Source organism: Ursus maritimus, unplaced genomic scaffold (assembly GCF_017311325.1).
Source record: "Ursus maritimus isolate PB19 unplaced genomic scaffold, ASM1731132v1 scaffold_18, whole genome shotgun sequence".
NCBI lineage: Eukaryota > Metazoa > Chordata > Mammalia > Carnivora > Ursidae > Ursus > Ursus maritimus.
Window position 1 is genome coordinate 4,716,701 of NW_024424230.1, and position 21,586 is coordinate 4,738,286.

The window sequence follows — 21,586 nt, forward strand, 5'->3', positions numbered from 1 at the left end:
CCCACTCTCCCTTCTTTCCTGTGCTGCAGAGCACAGATTGGGTACCCCTCGTTCTGCCTAACTTCTTTGCATTCCCAAGAACTCACTGGCACATTGAATGTCATTTGCTGGAGCTGGCATGCAGAGGCCTGGGTAGCCAGTGTTTCTTACGTGGTGAATTTGTTACCTCCCAGGATCTGGAAAGGTTTCCTGCGTCCGCCTCTCCCAGGTTGAGGTGTCCTCATGCAGCTGCTAGCTAATGTTTATGGTGGGCTTGCCATGACTAGCCGTTATGCAGCTTCTGAAGAGAAAAACCTATAAAAGGAGCACAGACTATTCTCTGGCTGCTCAGAAGCACATGGGGCATCACCAGGCAGTTTGAGTGTTTACGGATGTACACGTCGTGGGCCCATTTCCACAGCGGGTTTCAGGCTGTGCGGGGTTGTGGACCACACGCTCCCTGGGCCCCCTGCGGTAGGCGTGTTGGGGATCTAGCACCATCCACTGTTCAGATCCATCCCTGGGGATGGATCTTTTGTTCTTCCACTTCCAGAGAGACTCTTGCCCTTCCTTCCAACTTCTCGTGACCCTCAGTTTGTCCCCAATTGTTGCCCATATCCTTTTTGATTGTTAGTCCAAATATATCCAGGCAATCGGTTTGGTAGGAAAAATGGGGAGTGCTAAACTTGGCGAACAACTACACACTCAGCAGTGGCATATTGGTGAACGGGGCACGTGGAAGCTCTACTCTAGATTTTAGTCCCACGCTGGGTGGGAGGCGGGTCAGTAATTGATGTGTGTGGTAGAGAAGCAGCTTCCAAACCTGTCCAAGAGAACCAGCACATCCTCCAGTAGTCCTGTCTGGGGGCTGCTGCCTAGAAACGGAAGGCTGTGGGCCCCGTGGCTTCCTGGGTTTCTGGGTAGGTTTCAGTCCCTACCAAGCTGCCATGGAGCAGTGATGGTTTTGAGGGCTGATTTTAGTAAAAATTTATTTTAGGAACTTCTGAAAAGAGCTAACTGCATAAAATATTAAACCATATTTCATTAACTTAAAAGCCGTTGATTGTAAGATTTACTATTTTTTTGTACCACTAAAATAATAGATGGCCAGTTAAAATATATTCCATTGAACGTAAGATACTTAAAATGTGAAAAAAATTGGAGGATTGGTGTTTCTGTGGCTGTGATGGCCAGAGCTAGCGTTGGAGCCAGTTATCATCCCTCAAAGACCAGCAAGGTTGTAGATTATGTGGGCAGTTCTGGTTCACAAATCTCAAGTTTTTCTTACTTGATTGATGCTGTTTTTTTGTTAGGTTTCTGCTATTGTATGGTTGAAGCTGGCCAGTTGATAACATTTTATTTTTATCCTTTTATTCCCTTAAATAAGTTTTATAGCACCTCATTGATATGCTGACAGCCTATAAAAGCAAATATTCAGTCTTCTAGTTTACTACACTTGAGCTTAGCTAAAAAGGCCAGAAGTGATTAATCTTATGTTTAAAGCACATCAGAATAAGTCCAGTTTTCAGGTTTACTTACTCAGGACACATGGAATGTTTCATAGTCCCTTGCCTGTCCCTCCCCACTTCCTTCTTTCTTTCCTTCTTTCTCCCTTCTTTCTCTCTTCCCTCCCTCCCTCACTCCCTCCCTTCTCCTTCTTTTCTTCCCCTTCCCCTTCCTGAGGTGAAATTTCACAATGAGTCATTCTTGGAGTTTACGAACCCTTTACGGTTTTGTAGAGGGGCCTGGACAGGTCACTTGTCATTATAACTTGACTTTTCCGTCTTTTTTTCAGAAAGGGGCTGGGTGCCCGGTGTGCTGGAAGCACTCCCCTGAGACAGTGTGCTGGGCGGGGAAAGCGCTGTGAGCTGCCCTCCACTATGAGTCCCGTGTCTCTGGAGAGGTGAGTCGCAGTGTTGGCGCTCTTCTGGGGGGCTCTGGGGTGGAGTTCTTAGAGAAAGTTCCAACGCTGTACATACCAAGCTGCTGTTCTGAGCTGAGAATAGAATTGCGTGGGAAGAAAGTACAACACGGAGAGTTTGCTATGAGTCATCAGCCTGTCAGCACTGTCATTATTAGACTAGGTTTATGAAGCGAACTTCTGAAAGTGACAAGTAAATTTTCCTTTTTAAAAAATGTGCTTCAAAACTATTCACGTTCTAGTTGATAAAGACCCTTGAAACAGTGGAAAGGAGATTGAAGTGTGTTCTTCTAAAAGCTCCAGAGGTCTCTCGGTCTCATAGCTTCCAGTGCTTTGGGAGCCCATTTTGCCCTGGCAAGGTTCTGCAGAATCCTTTTTTTGAACTAATTACTTGAAATTGATGCTGCATTGCCTGTGGGTTTGTGCTGTACTGACGCTTCTGGGGCCCCAACTCTCTGCTAAACATTGTATGGTGCCCCAAATGCGTGGGGTCCCCGCAGACATTTACAGCGGGGGAAATAGGGTACACATAATCTGCGTATCGCAAAATCCAGATTCAAACCTAAGTTACCTGGTTTCAAGTTTCGGGCTTTTGATACTATAACTCAGCTAACAGAGTACATACTTTCAGTGTGTTTTTAAAAAGAAATGAAAACTAAAAAAGAATTAAGGACAGCAATTTAAGCTTTAGACCCTATACTCTGAGAACTCGATCTGTCATACAATAATCTGATACAGGAAATAGAACGAATACTCATTCGGTTCATACATCCATCAAATATTCAAGGACCTTCTCTGTACCAGACACTGTGCTGTGACACTTTGAGCTTCTTGGACTGTCCTGCCTCTCACTTTCCAGTCTCCTTCCCCATCCTCCCCCACCTCCATCCGCTGCAGTATGAAATAATTAGAATCGCACACAAAGTGACCCAATATGGGTGTGGATAGTAATTGTACTGGCCTTGAGGAAACCTCATGAACAATAATTAAGAATGTCTTTGATCTCTGCTGTTCTAGCTATAAAGTGGGGGTTTTCTGCTTTTGCTAGAAGTACAGGGAGAGCACCCCCCTTCATTATGTTAGTCTGCTGGGTAGGAGGGTGAACCTCTCTAATGGCCTTTGAATAGGATTTTAGTCCAATTAAATAATTCTTCCTGGATAAGATTTGCCAGATACTTTTCTGAAATGTTTTCTTTAAGCCCAGCTCTACATTTTTTTGGATTATGATGATTTAAAAAATAACAACTGAATTTTTGTGAAACAGTTGAGTCAAAATATGAAGCCTGTGTGCAGCGGGTTATCCAAGTGCTCACAAAATGTGTTTTCTTGCAACTTTGCCGTCTACATTAGCAGCCTTTTGTCACTGAAGGTGTCTAATTTATTGACTCTGAATGTAAGGAATTTCATTTGGCAGGAGGGATTTAATTAATCCCTAAGCAAAACCATTTGTTTAACAATCAGGGAGTCCCTGGCTAAATCTCTCCAAAGCTGGGGCGCCTGGGTGGCTCAGCCATTAAGGGTCTGCCTTTGGCTCAGGTCATGATTCCAGGGTCCTGGGATCAAGCTCGCATCGGGCTCCCTGAGGCTCCCTGAGGCTCCCTGCTCGGTGGGGAGGCTGCTTCTCCCTCTCACACTCCCCTTGCTTGTGTTCCCTCTCTCTCTGTCAAATAAGTAAAATAAAGTCTTAAAATAAAAATATCTCAAAGCTTTTGAGTAGGGGTAGCTCTGACTAGTGACAGGGATCAGGCATGTCTTGCATTCATCATCTTTTCTCTGAGGAGACACTTCATTCTTTCTCAGTATTATCAGAATCTTAGGACTGATTATTTCCCTATGAAACATTTGATAACCTGATTTTCATCATAATTTAAAAATTTAACATAGTTGAGATCACAAATGGAGAGTAGGGACAAGCTATTTTAAATTGGCCAAAGTATTTTTACTGCCTCAGTTCTCTATCCCCAACCCTCCCCCCCTCCCCCAGTCTTCTCTGGCTTGCTTTCTTCCAGCCTCAGGTTCAAACGTGCCCATCCCTGACTTCCTAACATTGGGGAGGCTTTCTGGACACATTCACATTCTGATAGTTGTTTTGTAAAAGTGTAAGGTCATAGAAATACATGGGGTGTTGAGAATGCAACTCAATGTCATTTATTTAGGCAATAAATGAGAAAGGAAAAGAGAGTTCAGACAATCTTAGAGGGCTTGGTGTCTCCTTAAAGTCCCAGAGGAAGGTTTCAAGTGTGAGGACGTGCAGGAAGAGGGTGCGTGAGGGTGGTATGGGTTAGGTGGAAAATAAGTGGATATTTCCTATTCCATTTTTTTTTAAGGAGGAGGAAGATTCTGTGTTATTTTTTAATTAAGAGCTAAGAATGCATTCTTTTTTCTTACTTCCTTTATCTCACCGAAGAATGATGCATACTTTCATGAGGGAGGTAGGGAAATCCTGCCTGTGGATTCACAGCGTGTGAATATGAGTAACGTGCCAAGGAGGTTAGCTTCCCATGCCCTTGGGTCTCTGGATTCCTTTAGGTCATGAGGCTTGTGATAGCAGGGTGTTTCAGTTGAGAAACCACTGGAAGATAACAGCGCAGTTTGCCTCTCGGACAGGAGGGGTGCTGGTCACCTTCGGTTTGGAGGTGAACAGCCATTGTTTTCTGGGTAACTTTTAGCTCAAATGCTTGCCTGCTTCTCTGATCTCTTCCCTTCTCTCAGTATACCTTCAGAAATCTTGCTGAAGATCTTTTCCTACTTGGACGCCGTGACCCTGCTGTGTACTGGATGTGTGAATAGGCACTTTTATCATCTGGCCAATGACAAGTAAGGAGAAAACCAAGTCTCTCTTTCGTCTTTTCATGTTTTGGTGGCAGTCATGAAAACTCGTAAGACCATTTTAACCATTTTTTAAATTTAAAAGAATTAATTTTGAAAGTATTTTTGGACACAGAGGTAATATGTCTAATGGTCAAATGATATTTTCAGTGATTTGTATTTATATGCTTAAAGAGAAGGAATCTCTTTGCATGAACTGAAAAAGATCAAACTTACTATTGGCGTAGCTATTGTCTCCTGTATGGAAGAATATGTTTCTGTCTGTGTCAGTAAACACACAAGAAGGTTCAGTGTGGATTCAAGGGAAATAAGCCTGTTCTTGACAGTAGTTCTAGAATGGATGTAGAACAATTTTTGTCTCTTTTTTATGACTCTTAATAAGAGGTGAAGATATTCACTAAAGCAAAGAGCAGTAAGGCATTTTTCATGAAAGAGGTCAATTAAATATCCCAAACTATAGCTTTTTGGAGGGTTCTTACTTTAAGGATAGAGCTCCAATTACTCAATAAGCCGATAACTTATAAATTTCTTAGTTTCCCTAAATATCATGTCTCCCCACTGACCTTCACAGGTCCAGATGATGCAGGCACTGGGCCTTCCGCTGGATTTGGGGCCATACCTCCAGTAATGTTCCTTGCATATGTTTACTATTAATTATGCGCCCATCCCACCTTCTTGGGAGTTGTCCTTTAAAAATCTGAGCTTCTGATGAAGTTACCCTTATGTTTGTTTTCTTGTTATAGGAAATATCTTAATTGCACACATTGAATTTTATTTTATTTTTAAAAATTTTTATTTATTTTAAAGAGAGAGAGCAAATGTGTGTACAAGCAGGAGCGGGGGAGGGGGGAGGAGGAGAGAATCTCAAGCAGACTCTACCCTGAACATGGAGCCTGACAGGGGCCTCAATCCCACTCCCCTAAGACCGTGACCGGAGCCAGAATCAAGAGTCAGGCACTCCTGCTACTCCTCCTGCTTGAGTGCATGCTCTCTCTCTCTGTCAAGTAAATAAATAAAATCTTAAAAAAAAAAATAGGAGTTAGGTGCTCAACCGACTGAGCCACCCAGGTGCCCCTGCATATGTTGAATTTCATTTTTAAGAGTCATTGTCTGATTTTATAGTTAGACTTCAAAAGGGGCATATAAACACTGTTTATCAGAACATTAAATTGGCCCCATTCTGTCCACAACTTGTTTGATTGAAGTTTGCGTGTGCCTGGCTGGTAGTCAGAAAGCTGAATATGCTCTTGTCCTCAAATCCACCTTAGTCTTTTAACAGGATGGGTAATCAAGAAATGAATGTGTTTGGGTTTTGAGTACTTGTTAGAAGCATCTTGTACTTGACATTTGTATTTTATAAATAATCAAGCGGAACAGCCTGCACAGGATTTTCGTTCTATGAAATGTTCTTTTTAGGCTTCACTTACGGTGAATACGGGAAGCTGAGGTGTGTGAAAGTGGTTCTCATGCAGACGTTAGGTGTGGTCATAACTGAAGGTGTGTGGGGTTTGGGGCTCGCGCTCTGCTCCCCTCCGCCGCAGCATTCGCTCTGGGAGTTGGGAGTGCTGTTTGTGCACAGGAATAGATCGGCTGCCGTTCGTGCAGTGCCAATGTGAGAGATCTGCGAACATTTACGTGGAGTAAAATGACGAGTAAAATAAATTTGAAGAAAATATGAACAAGCTTTTATGTGAAGGGAGTTTTTAAAAGTGCCTACTCAAGGGATTTTGGCGAAACAGTTTCAGATTTACCTTGATAGACTCAAATCATCATCATTTTGCAACTCTTAGCTCACATATGAAAGGCCAGACATTTCAGAACTGGGAAAATAAATACCTGAGGGCAGAAAACTTGGTGGTAAAGGATTCGTGGGGTGAGAAATGATTTGAAAGTGCAGACTAGAAAGGGCGTTGGTAGGGTAGGCATTGATTCTGGGTGAGTTGGCTGGGAAGTCTGTGTACTGCCTGCATCAAGGAGACGCGTGTGCCAGTGGAATGTCTGCGAGGTGCTCCTTGCTGCTGCGGTGGTGACTGGCTGACCGAGCACGGGCTAGGCTCTGGAGCGTGGGGCATCGCCAGCGGGTCTCCGCCAGTGCGGGGCATGCCTTCTCCTGCTGGCCACTGGCCAGTTCATCCCATACCGAAACAGAAATGTGGAGACATAAATTAGCATGTCATTACATTTATTTATGTAAAGCTCACCTTTCACCGTAGGAAATTGATTGTAACCCTACCTCAGTTTCCCCCAAGAGAAGTTTCTTTCTGTCCCTGAAGGAGAGCATTGGCTGGGAGAGAGATGCCTTGGGCTCCCTTCAGCCCCTGCTAGCTGCCACTGCTCCTGTGACTTCTCCTAGGCCTCTGGGTGTGATGGGCGGGAGGGGCACAGGCTGTGACTCAGAGGTGAATTTGGATTCAACCTTGTGGCTCGCTGGCTCTCTGCATTTGGAGAAATTATTTGGTTTCCTCAAGTTCATTTCTCTGTTAACTAAAGAGGCTGAGAAGCACAGGGGATGGGTGTGTGAGCTGGTTGAGTCTGCGTGCGACAATCCTGGGTCTACCGTTTCTTCAACATACACAGACTGGCTGGGGCCAGATCTTTGCATCAGGGCCTCACTGCATTGTCTGTTCAGTGGGGACAATAATAGTAGCTACTTCATGGGTTTGTTGGTAATTAGTTAACATTTACAAAGTACTCAAATAATGCTTAACACAGTACTTAAAAAGTACTAACTGTTGTTGGTTTTTTCTTCATTTTTTTCATTCATTATGCAGTGAATTTTTTCACTTCTCTTTGTGCAAGCATAATGTGTTCCTTGTGGAAAAATTAAGACAGAAATCAAAAATAGCATACAGTTCCATTGCTGCTGACATTTCTCTGTGTGTGTATGTATATATGGTTCCTTTCCAATCTTTTAAAAATGTATATACTTAAAATAACACAATAGGAATCACCTTGTATATTTCTTGTTATTTTTCTATAGTCTGTTCCATTATTGCTGTAGGATGGCAGTGGTTTGGATGATGCCAAATACCGTGAGATCACTCATTTTAACTTGATCCTGGGAAGTAAGCTCTTCCTTTTAGTACGTGTTTCTGGGGTTGGTGAATCTGAAACACTTACCTCAAACTGCAGTTCACTTTAACACATGAGCAGCTGTAAAATGTTCAGTGTGATTTATTCATGGACTCGGACTATTTAAAAATGATCGTGCATCTCTAAGCTAATGCATTGCTACTGCAGGGGCATGACAATGTCTCTTAGTTAATGTAGTTCCTCTTCTCCCCCAGTTTTATTTGGATCAGAATCTATTCAACTGCATTTTCACCTAAAAGATCTAATTGGAAAGTTAACTCAGCAGAGAAGACCGCTGTATCTATGAACTCACTGTCGGTTGAGGATAAAGAACCTGGATATTGGAAGAAAGAATATATTACAAAACAAAGAGCATCTGTAAAAGCAGCGCTAGCTCAGGTTCTCAAACCTGTCAACCCTTACACAGGCCTTCCAGTTAAAACCAAAGAGGCCCTCAGGTACCCAGCACCCTCTTGAGCCATGGGCATGTTCCCATTTAACACTTCCATGCATGTCGGTGTAAAAAGAAGGATGGCGTAAGCTCAGGGTATTGAGTGTATAAGGACAAATGTACGGTTTATGCTGTGAGGGACTGTCTTTTGATGTATTCGTGTGTTCCTGTGTGTCTGTTAGCTGTATACCATTTCCCTATTCCATATACATGGTCTGCAGTTTTTATGAAAAGCAGAAATAACCTAGTAATCTGCTGTAATAAAGCAATGGCGTCCAGAGCTTCCTTCCTTCTGGGCAGAATGGGGTCTTGTCTGTGTATGCTAGTTCTGAGAACATGGTTGATGTTCAGTGAATGTTTGTGAGGTGAGGAGAAAAGCTCTGTAGAGAGGACCATTGATGAACTGAAAATTTATGTCAGGCACTTTCTGAGAACTTCAGCTTGGACTTTTCAGGAACTAGCAACTTTAGAGATGTTACGTGAAATTGACTTTAGCATTTTTTTTCTGCAATGAGGCAATCATTTTTAGCTTTTCTTTCTCCAGAATATCTGGTTTAGGTTGGGTAATTATATTGAAAGAAAAAAATGGAAGAGAGTACATCATGGAGCACATTGACCTTTCCGTAAATGATTCATCAGTGACGGTTATGTGGTATGGCAAAACTTGGCCACAGCTAGCCACGTTGTCAACCTTAGATTTGTGTGGTGTGACACCAGTTTTCATGGACCGATCTAAAACCCCCTCCAAAAATGGGTAAGTACTAATTCAATAGAACCTTTGGGTGAGAACATCTTATGCGTAAATACTAGTCGCCATCATTCTTGTAATTTAAAAATACCATCAGTGTATTTTAGTTCGATTGCATCTTAAAGACTTCTCTTGCATTCTGGATCACTATAGAGCAGAAAAAGAATGGATTTATAACATTTATGATTAGATCTAAATTTAGGTTCCTCATACCTTGGTTGTCTATAACAGAATAGTATTCTAGTTAACAAAATTCCTAGGTGATTGATGGCTAACCTTTTGAGCTTTTTAGTTTTAACCATTTTAACACAAAGATATATCTTTCTTCTTTAGTAAATAGTACTGTAATCATAGTTTAAACATTAGGTTATAAGATAATTATTCTTATTTTTATATTCCTTTCTGTTGAACTGACTGGATGTGTAACCTTGTGCAAATAGCTCAGTCTCTGTGTGCCTCAGCTTTCCCGTGTGTGGAATGGGGTGATGATGATGGCGAGGAGTATTTAGCATGCACGGCTGCCGTGAAGAAGATCAGAACGTTTCACTGTTAAGTGCACCAGTCAGATCCGTGTGTGTCACCTTGCTGATGTGCATGGGGTCCATACTTAGGGGCTCTGTGCTGCGTCCACATGCATTACTAGTCTCTCCTGCTCACTCTTCTGGTCATTAGTCGCTTTCTCCTAAAAGCCAGGTGCTGCCTGCTGTAGCATCCTGACCTCCTGAGCAAGCAAGTGCACCTGCATAAAAGGCACAGTGAACACGGAGGTACAGAGGTCCTAGCTGCCTTCTCCAGGGTCAGTTTCCTGCCCTCGACTGCCTCCTTTACTGCCCAGCATCCTTTGACGTTGCTATGGCATGTACCACGTCATTGTTCCTACCAGCCTGTGTGCTGTGTTCCACCCCTGGTTTCTCTCACACGTCCCATGTGTCCTTGGGATGGGAAGTGTTGGCATGCTGGGGCAGCGTTCTTTCCTGGCTTCCCTGGACATGGACACATTTTGGCAGCTTTGTAACCCAGAACCTTGTTTTAGCTTCTGCTCTCTGGTGCTGATTCTTTGAGGATTGTTTCAGTGATTAGGTTTCTACTTTTTGTGCTGGGAACACAAGAGCATTGGGCTTCTTAGTGATGACAAAGCCAGGTCTTATCATATTCTGAAAATAACTTTAATGCTACGAAGAATAAGATGTGAATGATTTTCCCTGATTATATTACTGAAGATATTTTGGAAGCATGCTTACATTTTTAAATGGTACCTTTATTTGGATAAATCTCTGAAATTTCTTATGGTATCATGATAGACACCAGATTTTTTAAATGTAGGATTTAGGTTTTATGCACTATGAAATGATGTTTGGAGAATCAGTCTGCCATCTTTGTACTAATCTCACTGAACGATATATGACTTGACATATCATGAAATATTATTGATAGGCATTAGGACAACATTATTAACATCCATTAACATGGTCATGGAAGACGAAGTGGATAGTGTTGAATTGTAAAGCTCAGTTAAAGATACTGCGCTCCCGAAAACTGCCATCCGGGTCAGAAGTACTACACTGCACAGTGAGTGAGGTGCTAGAATTCATTGGGAAAATTGATTTAGTGTAATTTATTTCCATTAAAACTCAGTGGACTTCGGCTAGCATTTTATAACCTGTGGAGAACAGACACTGAAAGTGTTTTTTAGGAATCTCTTTTGATGGGCTCTTTTATTGCAAGTTGGAGAGCAAATGCCCCATCTGTGTGACAGCAAAGGAGAAACTTGGTGATTGTTATTTGGGTCCTTTTTCTTTCCTCCATGAGAAGTTTTTCAAGAGCAGTGAAAGCCTTATTTATGTAATTTGCAATCTGAATTTTCCTGTAATTTATACCGTTCTAGTCAGACTCATTAAATTTTCTCCTCTGCAAGTGTTCTCCATTCCGTGATTTATGCTATACTTCTCCAGATTTGGGATGAATGTTGAGTAGATATCAGCCTTTATTTCTCTCTGTATGGCCTGTGAGGCCAAGACACGTGAGCTCTTAGCTGGTTCTCTGTTTAAACTGCTCTGGAGCCAGGGTGATGAGTATTCTCCTTTCGGGCCCACTGAGGAGTGGGAGAGGAGGGTTTTCACGCTCCGCCTGGCCTCGTCTGTCCACACTGATAATCGTAGACGCAGTGGCTACCATTTCTGAGCGCCTTAGGGTTGGATCTAAGGTTTACTTGATGGTAGACTTAGGTTCCTAACCCTGTGTTTGGCTTCCTCCCCGCATACTATGCGGGGAATATTTTTAGGTCACACATCACACACGTGCTCGCTGACCACCTCTTCCTAACTGCTGTGGTTTTCAGCACAAAAAGTCCTTTGAAAATTGAGGGGGAGACCAGGGTAGTGTGGAAGCTGCAGATCTGCTTCTGTTGCTTAAAGCCTCCCCCTCTCATGCTCCCACTTGGAAACAGTGCCACTGCAGAACTCGTTAGTTTTCTGATTCTTTTACCTAGTGAACATTTGAATACCTGTCTCCTGACAGCTGCTGTCTTAGGTGCTGGAGGAGAATGCTTGAATACCATGTGGCCCCAGCTCCTTAGGGACTTGCCTTTAATGCTGAGCTATGTTAATTCACCACTGAGATCTCATCTCCTTTATAATTTCCTGAACTATCTCTAGATCCCTGGAAATGACAGACATCTATGTTTACCATTATAGTGCTTATAGAATGTTTCCTTCTGTTTTGTTTTGTTTTTACCTCTTATGATGAATAGCAGAGTTGTGTTTCCTTACACATCTGAGTTGTTACTTACTCTTAGACACTAATTCTAATACAGAGTTCACCATGGATCTCCTTCATGACAGTACTCAGGATTTTGGTTTAAATTCATTTTCTAATATTAAAATTTTCACCCTGAGTTATCCTTGATCGTAACTTTGAAAGGTATGTATATCTGCTGTCAGACAGCCTACTGAGACCACCTGCTTTTTTTTGTCATTTAAAATATTTCATCTTTGCTTAGGCATTATTTCCCTTGATTAGGAATACACATGAGAATCTACTTTTGATGATAGCATTGTGCTGGGCTCTGAGGGGAAGAGGAGAAAAGATGATTCTTTCTCACCCTTATGATTCTTCTACTTACTTCTGACTGGGCTGTTGAGTTGACAGTAGGAGCGAGGAGGAAGGGAAGGAAAACAGAGTTGGGCGAGAAATTTGAGTGTGTCCATTTCCCTTTGATTTATAGGAGTTGTTTATGTCCCCTGACCCTCCACGCACCATTTATTAGCAAGGTGCACATTATTAGCGCGCTCTTCTTCGAAAGTATTTTTAGATACACTAGACAGAATTGATAACACTCCAGATGTGAAAGCTCATTTCTCTCTTTCCTTTCTTTGGCATGGATGTTCAAAGACCTCGGTGGCATTCTTTAATTGCAAAGTACAATCTGAGTAACATAACTGAATCCACCATGATTGGCTGGGACAGACTCATTCGGATCTTCTGTCTACACCCAGGCCTCCTGGTGGGCCTGTGGAAGGTAAGGTTCGAGTCCCTGCCTGTACTGCGCCATCTCCCTCTCAGCTCCATGCTGACTCACCAAATGTGAGGTCCCTCCAACTTCCCACTAACCACATTCTGGTTTACGCTCTCACAACTTCACTTTCCTAGCTAAATGACCCCTGTTCTGTGGAGGCCACTTTGCTGTTCTGCCGTCACAAATGACAGGCGACCTGTTCCTGCCTGCATGGTTTTGTTCGTGTTCTCCCTCTCACGTCATGGGAGTCTCCCCCTTTGTCCTTCCCGGCAGTCCGTGTTCCTTCCTCCTCCTTTCCCATCTCATGTCTGCCAGAGTGTCTCTTACCAAGTGTTTACCCAGTCTCCACATGGGTTTCTGATCCTGTACGTGTGGCCTTGAGTGTAATCTGCCCTTCAGGGGACAGTGTCTAAAGAGTTCTTTCCCACTAGATGAGGTTTCTTTTCACGGGGTGAGGCTGTTGGCTCGCTCCCTTCTCTGGGGTTACTTTCTGGGCCATCACTTCAGTGAAGAGCGTTGACAGTGTGATGTTCGTCTATACACCACATGTATGTGGAGATCTGTTGACCTTGGTCTGTGGGGGTTTTAAGATAGAAGTTCACAGATGTGATGCTGAGAAGAACAGTCCGCGAGTCTGAATGATGCTAGACAGAACGAAGATCTGCGGCATCATCCTCTCGTCATGCCTTTGTCTTTCTCAACCTGCTGAAGCAATCAGTTTGTCTATCCCTCCCTCGCTCTCTGCGTGAGGTTGACTTGTGGCCCAGGCAGCAGCTGGCTTGCTGGGCATTTCCTTGACTTGAGTTCATCAGTCTGTGTTGGCCCACGTAGTTATGAGGACCCAGGTCAGTCCGACTGTCCTCTGGCTGGCTTCTGGAGCGTGGTGCCTCAGACCGACCATTCTGGGTTACCTCCACCAGTCAGTGTCAGCTGTGAATTTGGGGAGAAATGGATGTCTGTTCCTCTACAGTCACATTCCCACTGGCTTTGCCAAGTCAAGCAGGTACTCAAGAGAGGGACCTATGCCACTAACGTTAAGTATTTGTGGAATTAATCTCGTGTATGTGAAGTCTTAACCGGTATTGCCTTATCTTGGGAAAGAGTTTGAGAGAACCTGTTACTAACAATGTGTATTTTCACAATCGTGTATAATAGAGTATTTTGGTATTTCACAAGTGCTAGGATGTTAACGTTTTGGTACTGCATGCTCTGTATTTGGGTGAATTGTGGTCCTGCTGTCAATACGACATGTAAGTCTTACGGGATAGTAATAATGTATTAGCAGTAATAATGCATTAGTACTGTGGTAATCTTGCAGTTGTAAGAAACTGCATCTGTCTGTAAGATGAATGTGCTATGATCTTCACAACGACTTTTGAAAAATTAATATATTTCAGTTGAAAATGTATTCTTTCTAATTAACTTTTCAGAGGGAGGAAGAACTGGCTTTTGTTATGGCAAATCTTCATTTCCATCACCTTGTGGAGAAGAGCACATTAGGCTCAGCCACTGTGTATGTATTTATATGTGGGTGTATTAAATTTTTGTAGTCAGTGTAAAGGATTAGAAGTTGATACCATCTTAATATCCTGAGAATAGCTACAAAGATATTCTGTTTTTAATCAGTAGGCACAAGCCAACAGGCATAATTACTTAGCTGTTGTTAAAATAATTGGATTATTCATGACTACATATTTGCTTTATTTGTTCTGGGTTAAGGATTATGTCCTCAGTAGAATGTTATTTATGGGGGCAGGATAATGTCATTACTGCAAGATGCCAGTGCATCAAGATGCTTCCCATTCTTTGCACTAATGTGAGTTTTCATATCTTGCAAGGCACGCAGACCCATGGCTCAGTCGGGTCTGCATATGTGTTTTGCTTGGTCAACACAGTGTGTGTCATTCAGTGAATTTGAGGGTCTTCAGATGAGGAATATGCTTTTCATTTCTCGACTGCTCTCATACTCATTTTTAAAAATTATCTGAAAAGTTCCTGAATGCTTTTGAGTTTGTTACCTTACATAGTAAGGTTTTTCTTACTGAACAGAACTTCATTCATCATCACTCTGGGTCTTCTGCCTGGGCTTCCGATCTGTAGGTCTGCTGTGTGGTGCACTTCCCTGCTGAGCATTTCCATCCTCTGGTCACTGAGACCTCCAAGGAGCAGAGCTGTCTTGCAGAGCTGCTGTCCCAGGGCAGATCCCAGAGACATATTCATCCGTGGTCCTCTTGTGGATACTTATGGAACTCATTCCTTCACCTGTTTTTATAGAAGTTGGTGAAAGGAACACAAAGTGGTTCTCTTGAGTTCCTGGTGTGGGACATTATTGGGAGCCCTGCAGAAGATTGATGGGAGCTGGTGTTAGGATGGATGTTAATTTTTTTAAAGAGTATTTTCAGTTTAAACATTTTATCTCTGGTGTTGACAAACTTGTGTGTATGTTTTGTTTTGCTTTTTAGCCCCTACGAGCTACCTCCTCATACCCCTCTTTTGGATGACAGCCCAGAGTACGGACTGCATGGCTACCAGCTCCATGTTGATATGCACAGCAGTGGGATTTTCTACCTGTGTGGTACATTTCGCAATCTCTTTACCAAGAAAGGTGAAACTAATTGAGTTTTTGTTTCAGTATGAAATTAAAAGGTTGGAGACAACAGGGGACCAGTTTTTCTATCTAAGAATTGTCTCTTCACTGATCATCTGTTGGCACTGTCTTCCCATACCCATACCTCATCGTAGGACTTGTAAAATCCCACGGCTGGATCTAGTCTCTTTAGCCTTGGGCTCCGTCTCCTTCATTACCATCTCTCTACCTTCTGGAATATTCTCTACTCATCTTTTCTGCTGATACTTTCCTTACTGTTTTGCTCTGCTGTGCCTCCTCCCCCTACCCAAAACTTCTTCCCTTCTTTCTCAAAGGAATTCAGTAAACTTGCCCACAGGGCCAGTGTGGTATCTGTCCAGGATAAGAATAAAGAGAAACCACCCTTCTGTATATACTGCAATCATATTTATCATGCTCCCCAAAGCTGAGACAGAGACAGGAGTAGGCTAAGAGGGAGGAGACCTCAGTTGAGTGAAAGGGAGGAAGGAACATAGAATGCCCCCTGTTCTGCTTTGTCTCATTGTTTCCTCCTTTTTTTTTTTCCCCCTTAAAGATTTTACTTGAGAGTTGAGAAAGGGAGAGAGCACAAGCAGGGGGAGCAGCAGAGGGAGAGGGAGGAGCAGGCTCCCCGCTGAGCAGGGAGCCCGAAGTGGGACTCCATCCCGGGACCCCGGGATCATGATCTGCTGCGCTGAAGGCAGATGCTAAACTGACTGAGCCACCCAGTCGCCCTTCAAGTTAAACATTTTTGGTAATAATATTTTATAGGGGAAATTTTATACTTCATTTCTGAATATCCTGATCCCTGGAATTCTTTCATTTAATAGATTTGACATCCATTACTAATCCTTGCCTGACTCAGTTTCTGTTAGAGTTTAAAAATTAGTGATTTTCTAATTTTTGGTGATTTTCTTATTAATGGTGATTTTCTCATATTTCTACATTTATTAGCTGGGATTTTCTAAGGAAATTCCCCACATCAGCTGGTGAACTCCTGTAGTGGCAGGGTAAATGACCTTTCTCTTTTGACCACCAATGCTCAGATTAAGGAATTGATGTTATCTCACCTCCTGTGGTGGAAATTATTTTGAGTGCACGCTCTTTCTTCTGTCTTTGTTGTTTAGTGTCATTGTGGACTCTTGGTTTTTTATTTATTCAATAATTTATCGACAGTTACCGACATTATTCTTTTTGAAGCTAAAGTTGTCCCATAGTTTGATCAGTGGGATCTACTTCAAGCTGGCTTCTGTGCCCTTTTGATACGCCCCCTATTAGTCTTTGAGTCTTTGTTTTTTGACTTAGGAATTCTAGGTTTTTCTATACTTGTTGGCATTTTTATTAGAATTATGTCAAATGTATATGTTGCCCTGAGGTGAATTGACATCTTTGTTGTTGAATTGTCCTGCCCAAGAATGTGGTATGTCTTTCATTTTGTTCAAAAATACTTACATGTCTTTCAGGGTATGTCAGAATTTTCTTCATACTAGTTTTGCACATTTCTTGTTAAGATCTTTAGTATTTTATCTTTGTTACTTCTCTTTCATCGTATCTTCCAGTTGTAATGTTTTATGTGGCTTTGGTCTCAGGCCACTTCATAGGGTAAGTTGGGAAGTATTCTTACCTCTTGGATTTTTTGGAGGCTTTTACATAGAATTGGTAGTTCTCATTAAATTGTTGGTGGAATTCACCTGTGAAGCCATCAAGGCCTGGAGCTTTCTTTGTGGGAAGGTTTTTAACTACAGCTTCAATTTCTTTTATCAATACAGGGCTACTTAAGTTAATCTGTTTCTTCTTGAGTGAGCTTTGTTATTTGTGTCTTCTAAGACATTTATCTAAATATTAATATGTTAAGATTGATCAGTGGGTTAAGGAGTTTTTGGCTTGCTCCTATTATAGATTTCTCCATGAATGTTCACCAAATAATGGCACCTATATCCATTATTTTATTAGAGGTTGCAAAAATGATGTTTCCCTAGTTCAGTCATTCTCTCAGTGTGCATTATCTAGGATCCTTCTGTAAAGAAAAGTTTTCTCTTATCAACTATTTAGTTAACTGAAATATGATTAGTACAGGAAGGGCAGGGCACATGCTTGAGTCTTTCTCTTTACTTACAGAATAGTGATTAATGTTCTAACAGTCTTCAAAGATGACTTAGAGGGTTTTTTTTTTGGGGGGGAGTATTATTATGAACTAATAGATTAAAAAATGTAGCTAATGTATTTTAGTCTATTTTTAGTCATTACTCTTTTTATAGTTATTGAGATGCTCAAATTGTCATCTTCTCCTGTGTTCTTTTGACATGACTCTAGTCATCTTTGGTAGCTTGCTTGTACTCTAACATGACCAGATACCTCAAGCTGATCTTGTTTGTTTCTTGTGCAGATCTGAAATTATCCATTTTTCGTAGGAGCTCTGGTTTCTTTTAGTTCTACTACACTATGGTATTTAGAAACCAGGCTCTGGATCCTGGAGATGCACGTTGCTCTTGGGTTTTCATTCCTTTTAGCATTTTCGGGAGGCAGTGCTAAGAAGTTTGTAAATTTTATAATGGGAAGAAATAAATCATGCATACATTTAAATGAAAGATTTTAAGGTTTTTAATTAACTTCCCTGACTATATACTTGTATCTCTTTCTCATGCTGAAAGTCTTTGTCCCAAACAACATCAAAATATATAATAATTTAAAAATAGCAGTATTGATATTGTTACTAATAATGAACTCACTGAATGTTCTTTTAATTAAGATTTTCCTGTGGCTCTTTATGGGCTTAAGATACATCATGCCAGAGAGTTAAATCACCTAAAGTAATTCTCTGTGTGGTTATGCTACCACTTTGACATACAATCAGAGTGATTTGTTTCAGTTCATTTTTTATTTTTCAGGATTGCTTTCCTTCTATTTTTACATTGAAAACATTTACATTCCACATTTACATGGTTTATAGTTGAAACTATAAAGAGAGTTTCAAATGAGAGAGGTTTACTTCTACCCTTGTCCTTCATCCCTTCCTCCAAAGGTGACCCTGTATATTGGCCTTTGGTTTAGTCTTCAAATGCTCTTTTCTGAATATATAATGCTATACATCAGTGTATTTATATTTCTCCCAGTTTTTCTAAAGAGGGCATACTATACTCCTTTTTAAAAGTTTCTTGCTTTTTTCCAGTTGGTAATATTTTCTGGAGATACTTTTTAGAATGACATAGAGATTTTTCTTGTTCTCTATTTTTAAACCCAGCTATATAGGTAGCCGGTTTGTTAATGGTTTCTTTCTGTGGTTTCCAGTCTTTGCTATTACACATAGTGGTATAGTAAATAAATGGCCTTTTTCATACATCCTTTTATATTTTGCCAGTTTGTCTTTGGAATACTTTCATTGGAATAGGATTGCTAGGTCAAAGGGCAAATGCTCATATAATTTTTTTTTTTAAGATTTTATTTATTTATTCGACAGAGATAGAGACAGCCAGCGAGAGAGGGAACACAAGCAGGGGGAGTGGGAGAGGAAGAAGCAGGCTCACAGCAGAGGAGCCTGATGTGGGGCTCGATCCCACAATGCTGGGATCACGCCCCGAGCCGAAGGCAGACGCCCAACTGCTGTGCCACCCAGGCGCCCCTATTTTGAAAGAGACTGTCAAGTTCCTTTTACGTGGGGGGATTTCTTTTTTTTTTTTTTTAATATTTATTTATTTATTTATTTGACAGAGAGAGAGACACAGCGAGAGAGGGAACACAAGCAGGGGGAGTGGGAGAGGAAGAAGCAGGCTCCTGGAGGAGGAGCCTGATGTGGGGCTCGATCTCAGAACGCCGGGATCACGCCCTGAGCCGAAGGCAGACGCTTGATTCAGCCACCCAGGCGCCCCAACACGGGGGGATTTCTAACCCGATGGGGATAGGAAATTAATAAAATATTTTATTACTGGGGATGTTTGTTCTAGGTTTGTATTATGTATTCATACAAGGCAGTTTAGTTAAGGAACTTTCTATTCCTAAAGTAGTTAGATTAAAAAAAATATTGGGAATGGTTTTTAGATGTTGTCAATACATCTTTAGGCAACTATTGATGATCATGATTCTTTCTCCTTTATGCTATTAATGTAGCAAATTTCCTCAGTGTATCTTCCAATGATAAACACCCTGGAACCTCTGACAGAAGCTTCTCATGTCATATGGATGCTCATTTTTAAGCTACTGTTGGCATTTAGTGTTTTCCCATTTACACTCACAGATTATTTATAGTTTCATTTTTTAAATCTGTTTCTGATCTGGTTATAATCAGGTTTTCCACTTTTCATTGAATCAGTTTTTAGTATTTATATGATTTCCTAGAAAGTCATCTGTTTTCTTCAGGTTTATTTTGATCTTTTTCTGGCTTTTTGAGTTGGCTGCTTGTTTAATTTTCAGGGTTTCTTGTTTTTCTTCCGCACTCTTCCTGCTATGCCCAGAATCTTGGTGTCTGAATCGGGGAGGAACTGAGAGGTGATGTAGACAATGAGTCTTGGGCTTGAGTGTGCTCTGCAGCCTCTGCTCAGGGCCCTGCCTGGGAACAACCTGCCCCGCTTTATAAAGGCGTGACAATTCTGCCTTTCTTCTCCGTACTTCAACCCTTTTAACTTCATTCTGTTATTTGAAATAGAGAATAAAATCTCATCCCTCTTTCTGGTATATACTGTTGAGGGGGCCACTAACGTGTGGTGTTCTAGCCTCAGGGTGCAAGTGCGGGTGCCCTCTGGGCCGTGTTAGTGGAGAGCTTGTTCTGTCTCTGGGAGGATGTCCTCAAGTGCCCTCTCACTTCAGTCTTTCTTATCTGACATGATCTTTGCTCTCTTTGAGAGCCTGTGCTGTGTCCTCCAGGGATTAGGGCTCTTAGGTCCGATCTGTTTTAGGGAAGTATGTAGAACTTCAGGAGAGGACTCACCCTCTCCTAGTTCTGAACAAATACAGCATAACCTCAATTAAGCGTTGTATGCATTCCTTATACCTGAGCTGTGCCCTTAATAAGGAGGACGATAGCACGGGGAGACTTGTGGGCTCTCATTACAGGTTCTTGCTGAATGTTTTATGTTTATATTAATTATTCAACTTAATCTTCATAGCAAGCCTGTGAGTTGGGTACTATTTTCTCTCCCGTGTTATTGGTGAAGTGGCTGGAGCTGGTAGTGTAGGTCAGTTCTCTAATGACGCACAGCTCACGCCTGGCAGAGCGCTGTCTGCACCTGCAGGGGCCAGTCTCCAGAGCGTGGGTCTTAAACACTGGGCTGTGCTGTCTTCTGTGTATTTGTACTTTCAGTGGCATGCTTCTAGAGTACGTGTTGTTGTGTGTGTTACTCGGTCTGTCAGTAAGTGTTGGCATCCTAAGGGCAGTCAGGAAGGGGCCTTCTCTGCAGACCTGTGGGGGCAGCTTGTAGCCACTTTTCTGTTAATGCTGGTAGCCCGCTGGGAAGGCCAGGTGATTATACAAGACCCAGGACTGAGAGAGATGGAGGAGGTTGGGAAGCTGAGATGGGGATAATTAGAAAACGGATTTCCTCCTTGAGAAGCCTACACAAGCGAGAGGCATTTCCTCTGCGTGTGGTTCTGCGCTCAGAAGTCAGCAGAGGGCGCTGCTGCCATCGGCGTCCTCTCACTTTAGGAAAGTACAAACTGGTATGTCCTCTACAGTTTTTGAGAAACTCTCTTGTGGTACCATGTGGTATATTTAGTAAATTCAGCCTATGTCATTGCAGTTGGGATGACAGCACTTTGCTCTGCGTTTTAAGAACACTTTCTGTCCCTATCAAGGATAAAATGTTCTATCATCATGTCCCTAACTTTGAGGACGCTCTACCCACTGTGTGTTATGAGTGAGACCTGAGAAACCTGGCCTGATTCTAATGAGGCTGTCTGTAGGGAGTGGAGGAAGTAAAGGGGGCAAGGTAGGATTTATCTGATTCATTCGTCAGCAAACAGTTAGTGAATGCACGTGTGCCAGGCATAGGGCACAGATGTGTCAGATACGGTGCCTGCCGTCCTTGGGTTGTACAGAGAAGCCTGCTGAGCCTGGAGACAGGCACATGCGGGGCGCTAGGGATTCCTGGGGGGTCCTCCGAAGGGCAGACCAAATGACCAGTGCAGTGTTCAGACAGGGTAATGGGTCCAGACCAGTTAGCGGGAGTCATGGGGCATGGAAAGGGCACAGCTTTAAATATGACATAACTTATAAACGGAGTCTGAATTTCATGATTGTGTAGGGTCATTTCCAGCGTTCCAACTTTAAATAAGAATTCTGAGGACATATTAATTTAGTCCACAAATTCACTGCAGTTTTATTAAAAAAGCCCAGTGGGAATTTACGATGCAACTCGCAAAGTTGAATCTAAAATCTATTTAGACATACTCATACGCATATAGAATGGCTGACAAAATTTTTGTTTTAAAATTTTAATTGTGAGATAATATATTCTTTCCTACATATGATGTGTGTA

General features: G+C 42.1%; 1 protein-coding gene across 1 annotated transcript in view; it reads left to right on the top strand.

Annotated features, from left to right (window-relative positions):
- Positions 1-1,776: 1,776 nt before the first annotated feature.
- Positions 1,777-21,586, top strand: part of FBXO15 (F-box protein 15) — a 45,116-nt gene continuing 25,306 nt past the window's right edge. Inside the window, exons 1-7 of the mRNA XM_008685892.2 lie at positions 1,777-1,882; positions 4,613-4,717; positions 8,017-8,259; positions 8,797-9,006; positions 12,391-12,517; positions 13,945-14,027; positions 14,977-15,119. Of these exons, the coding sequence (XP_008684114.1) occupies positions 1,860-1,882; positions 4,613-4,717; positions 8,017-8,259; positions 8,797-9,006; positions 12,391-12,517; positions 13,945-14,027; positions 14,977-15,119 (934 nt within the window). The 5' untranslated portion in view covers positions 1,777-1,859. The remainder of the gene's footprint in view (positions 1,883-4,612; positions 4,718-8,016; positions 8,260-8,796; positions 9,007-12,390; positions 12,518-13,944; positions 14,028-14,976; positions 15,120-21,586) is intronic.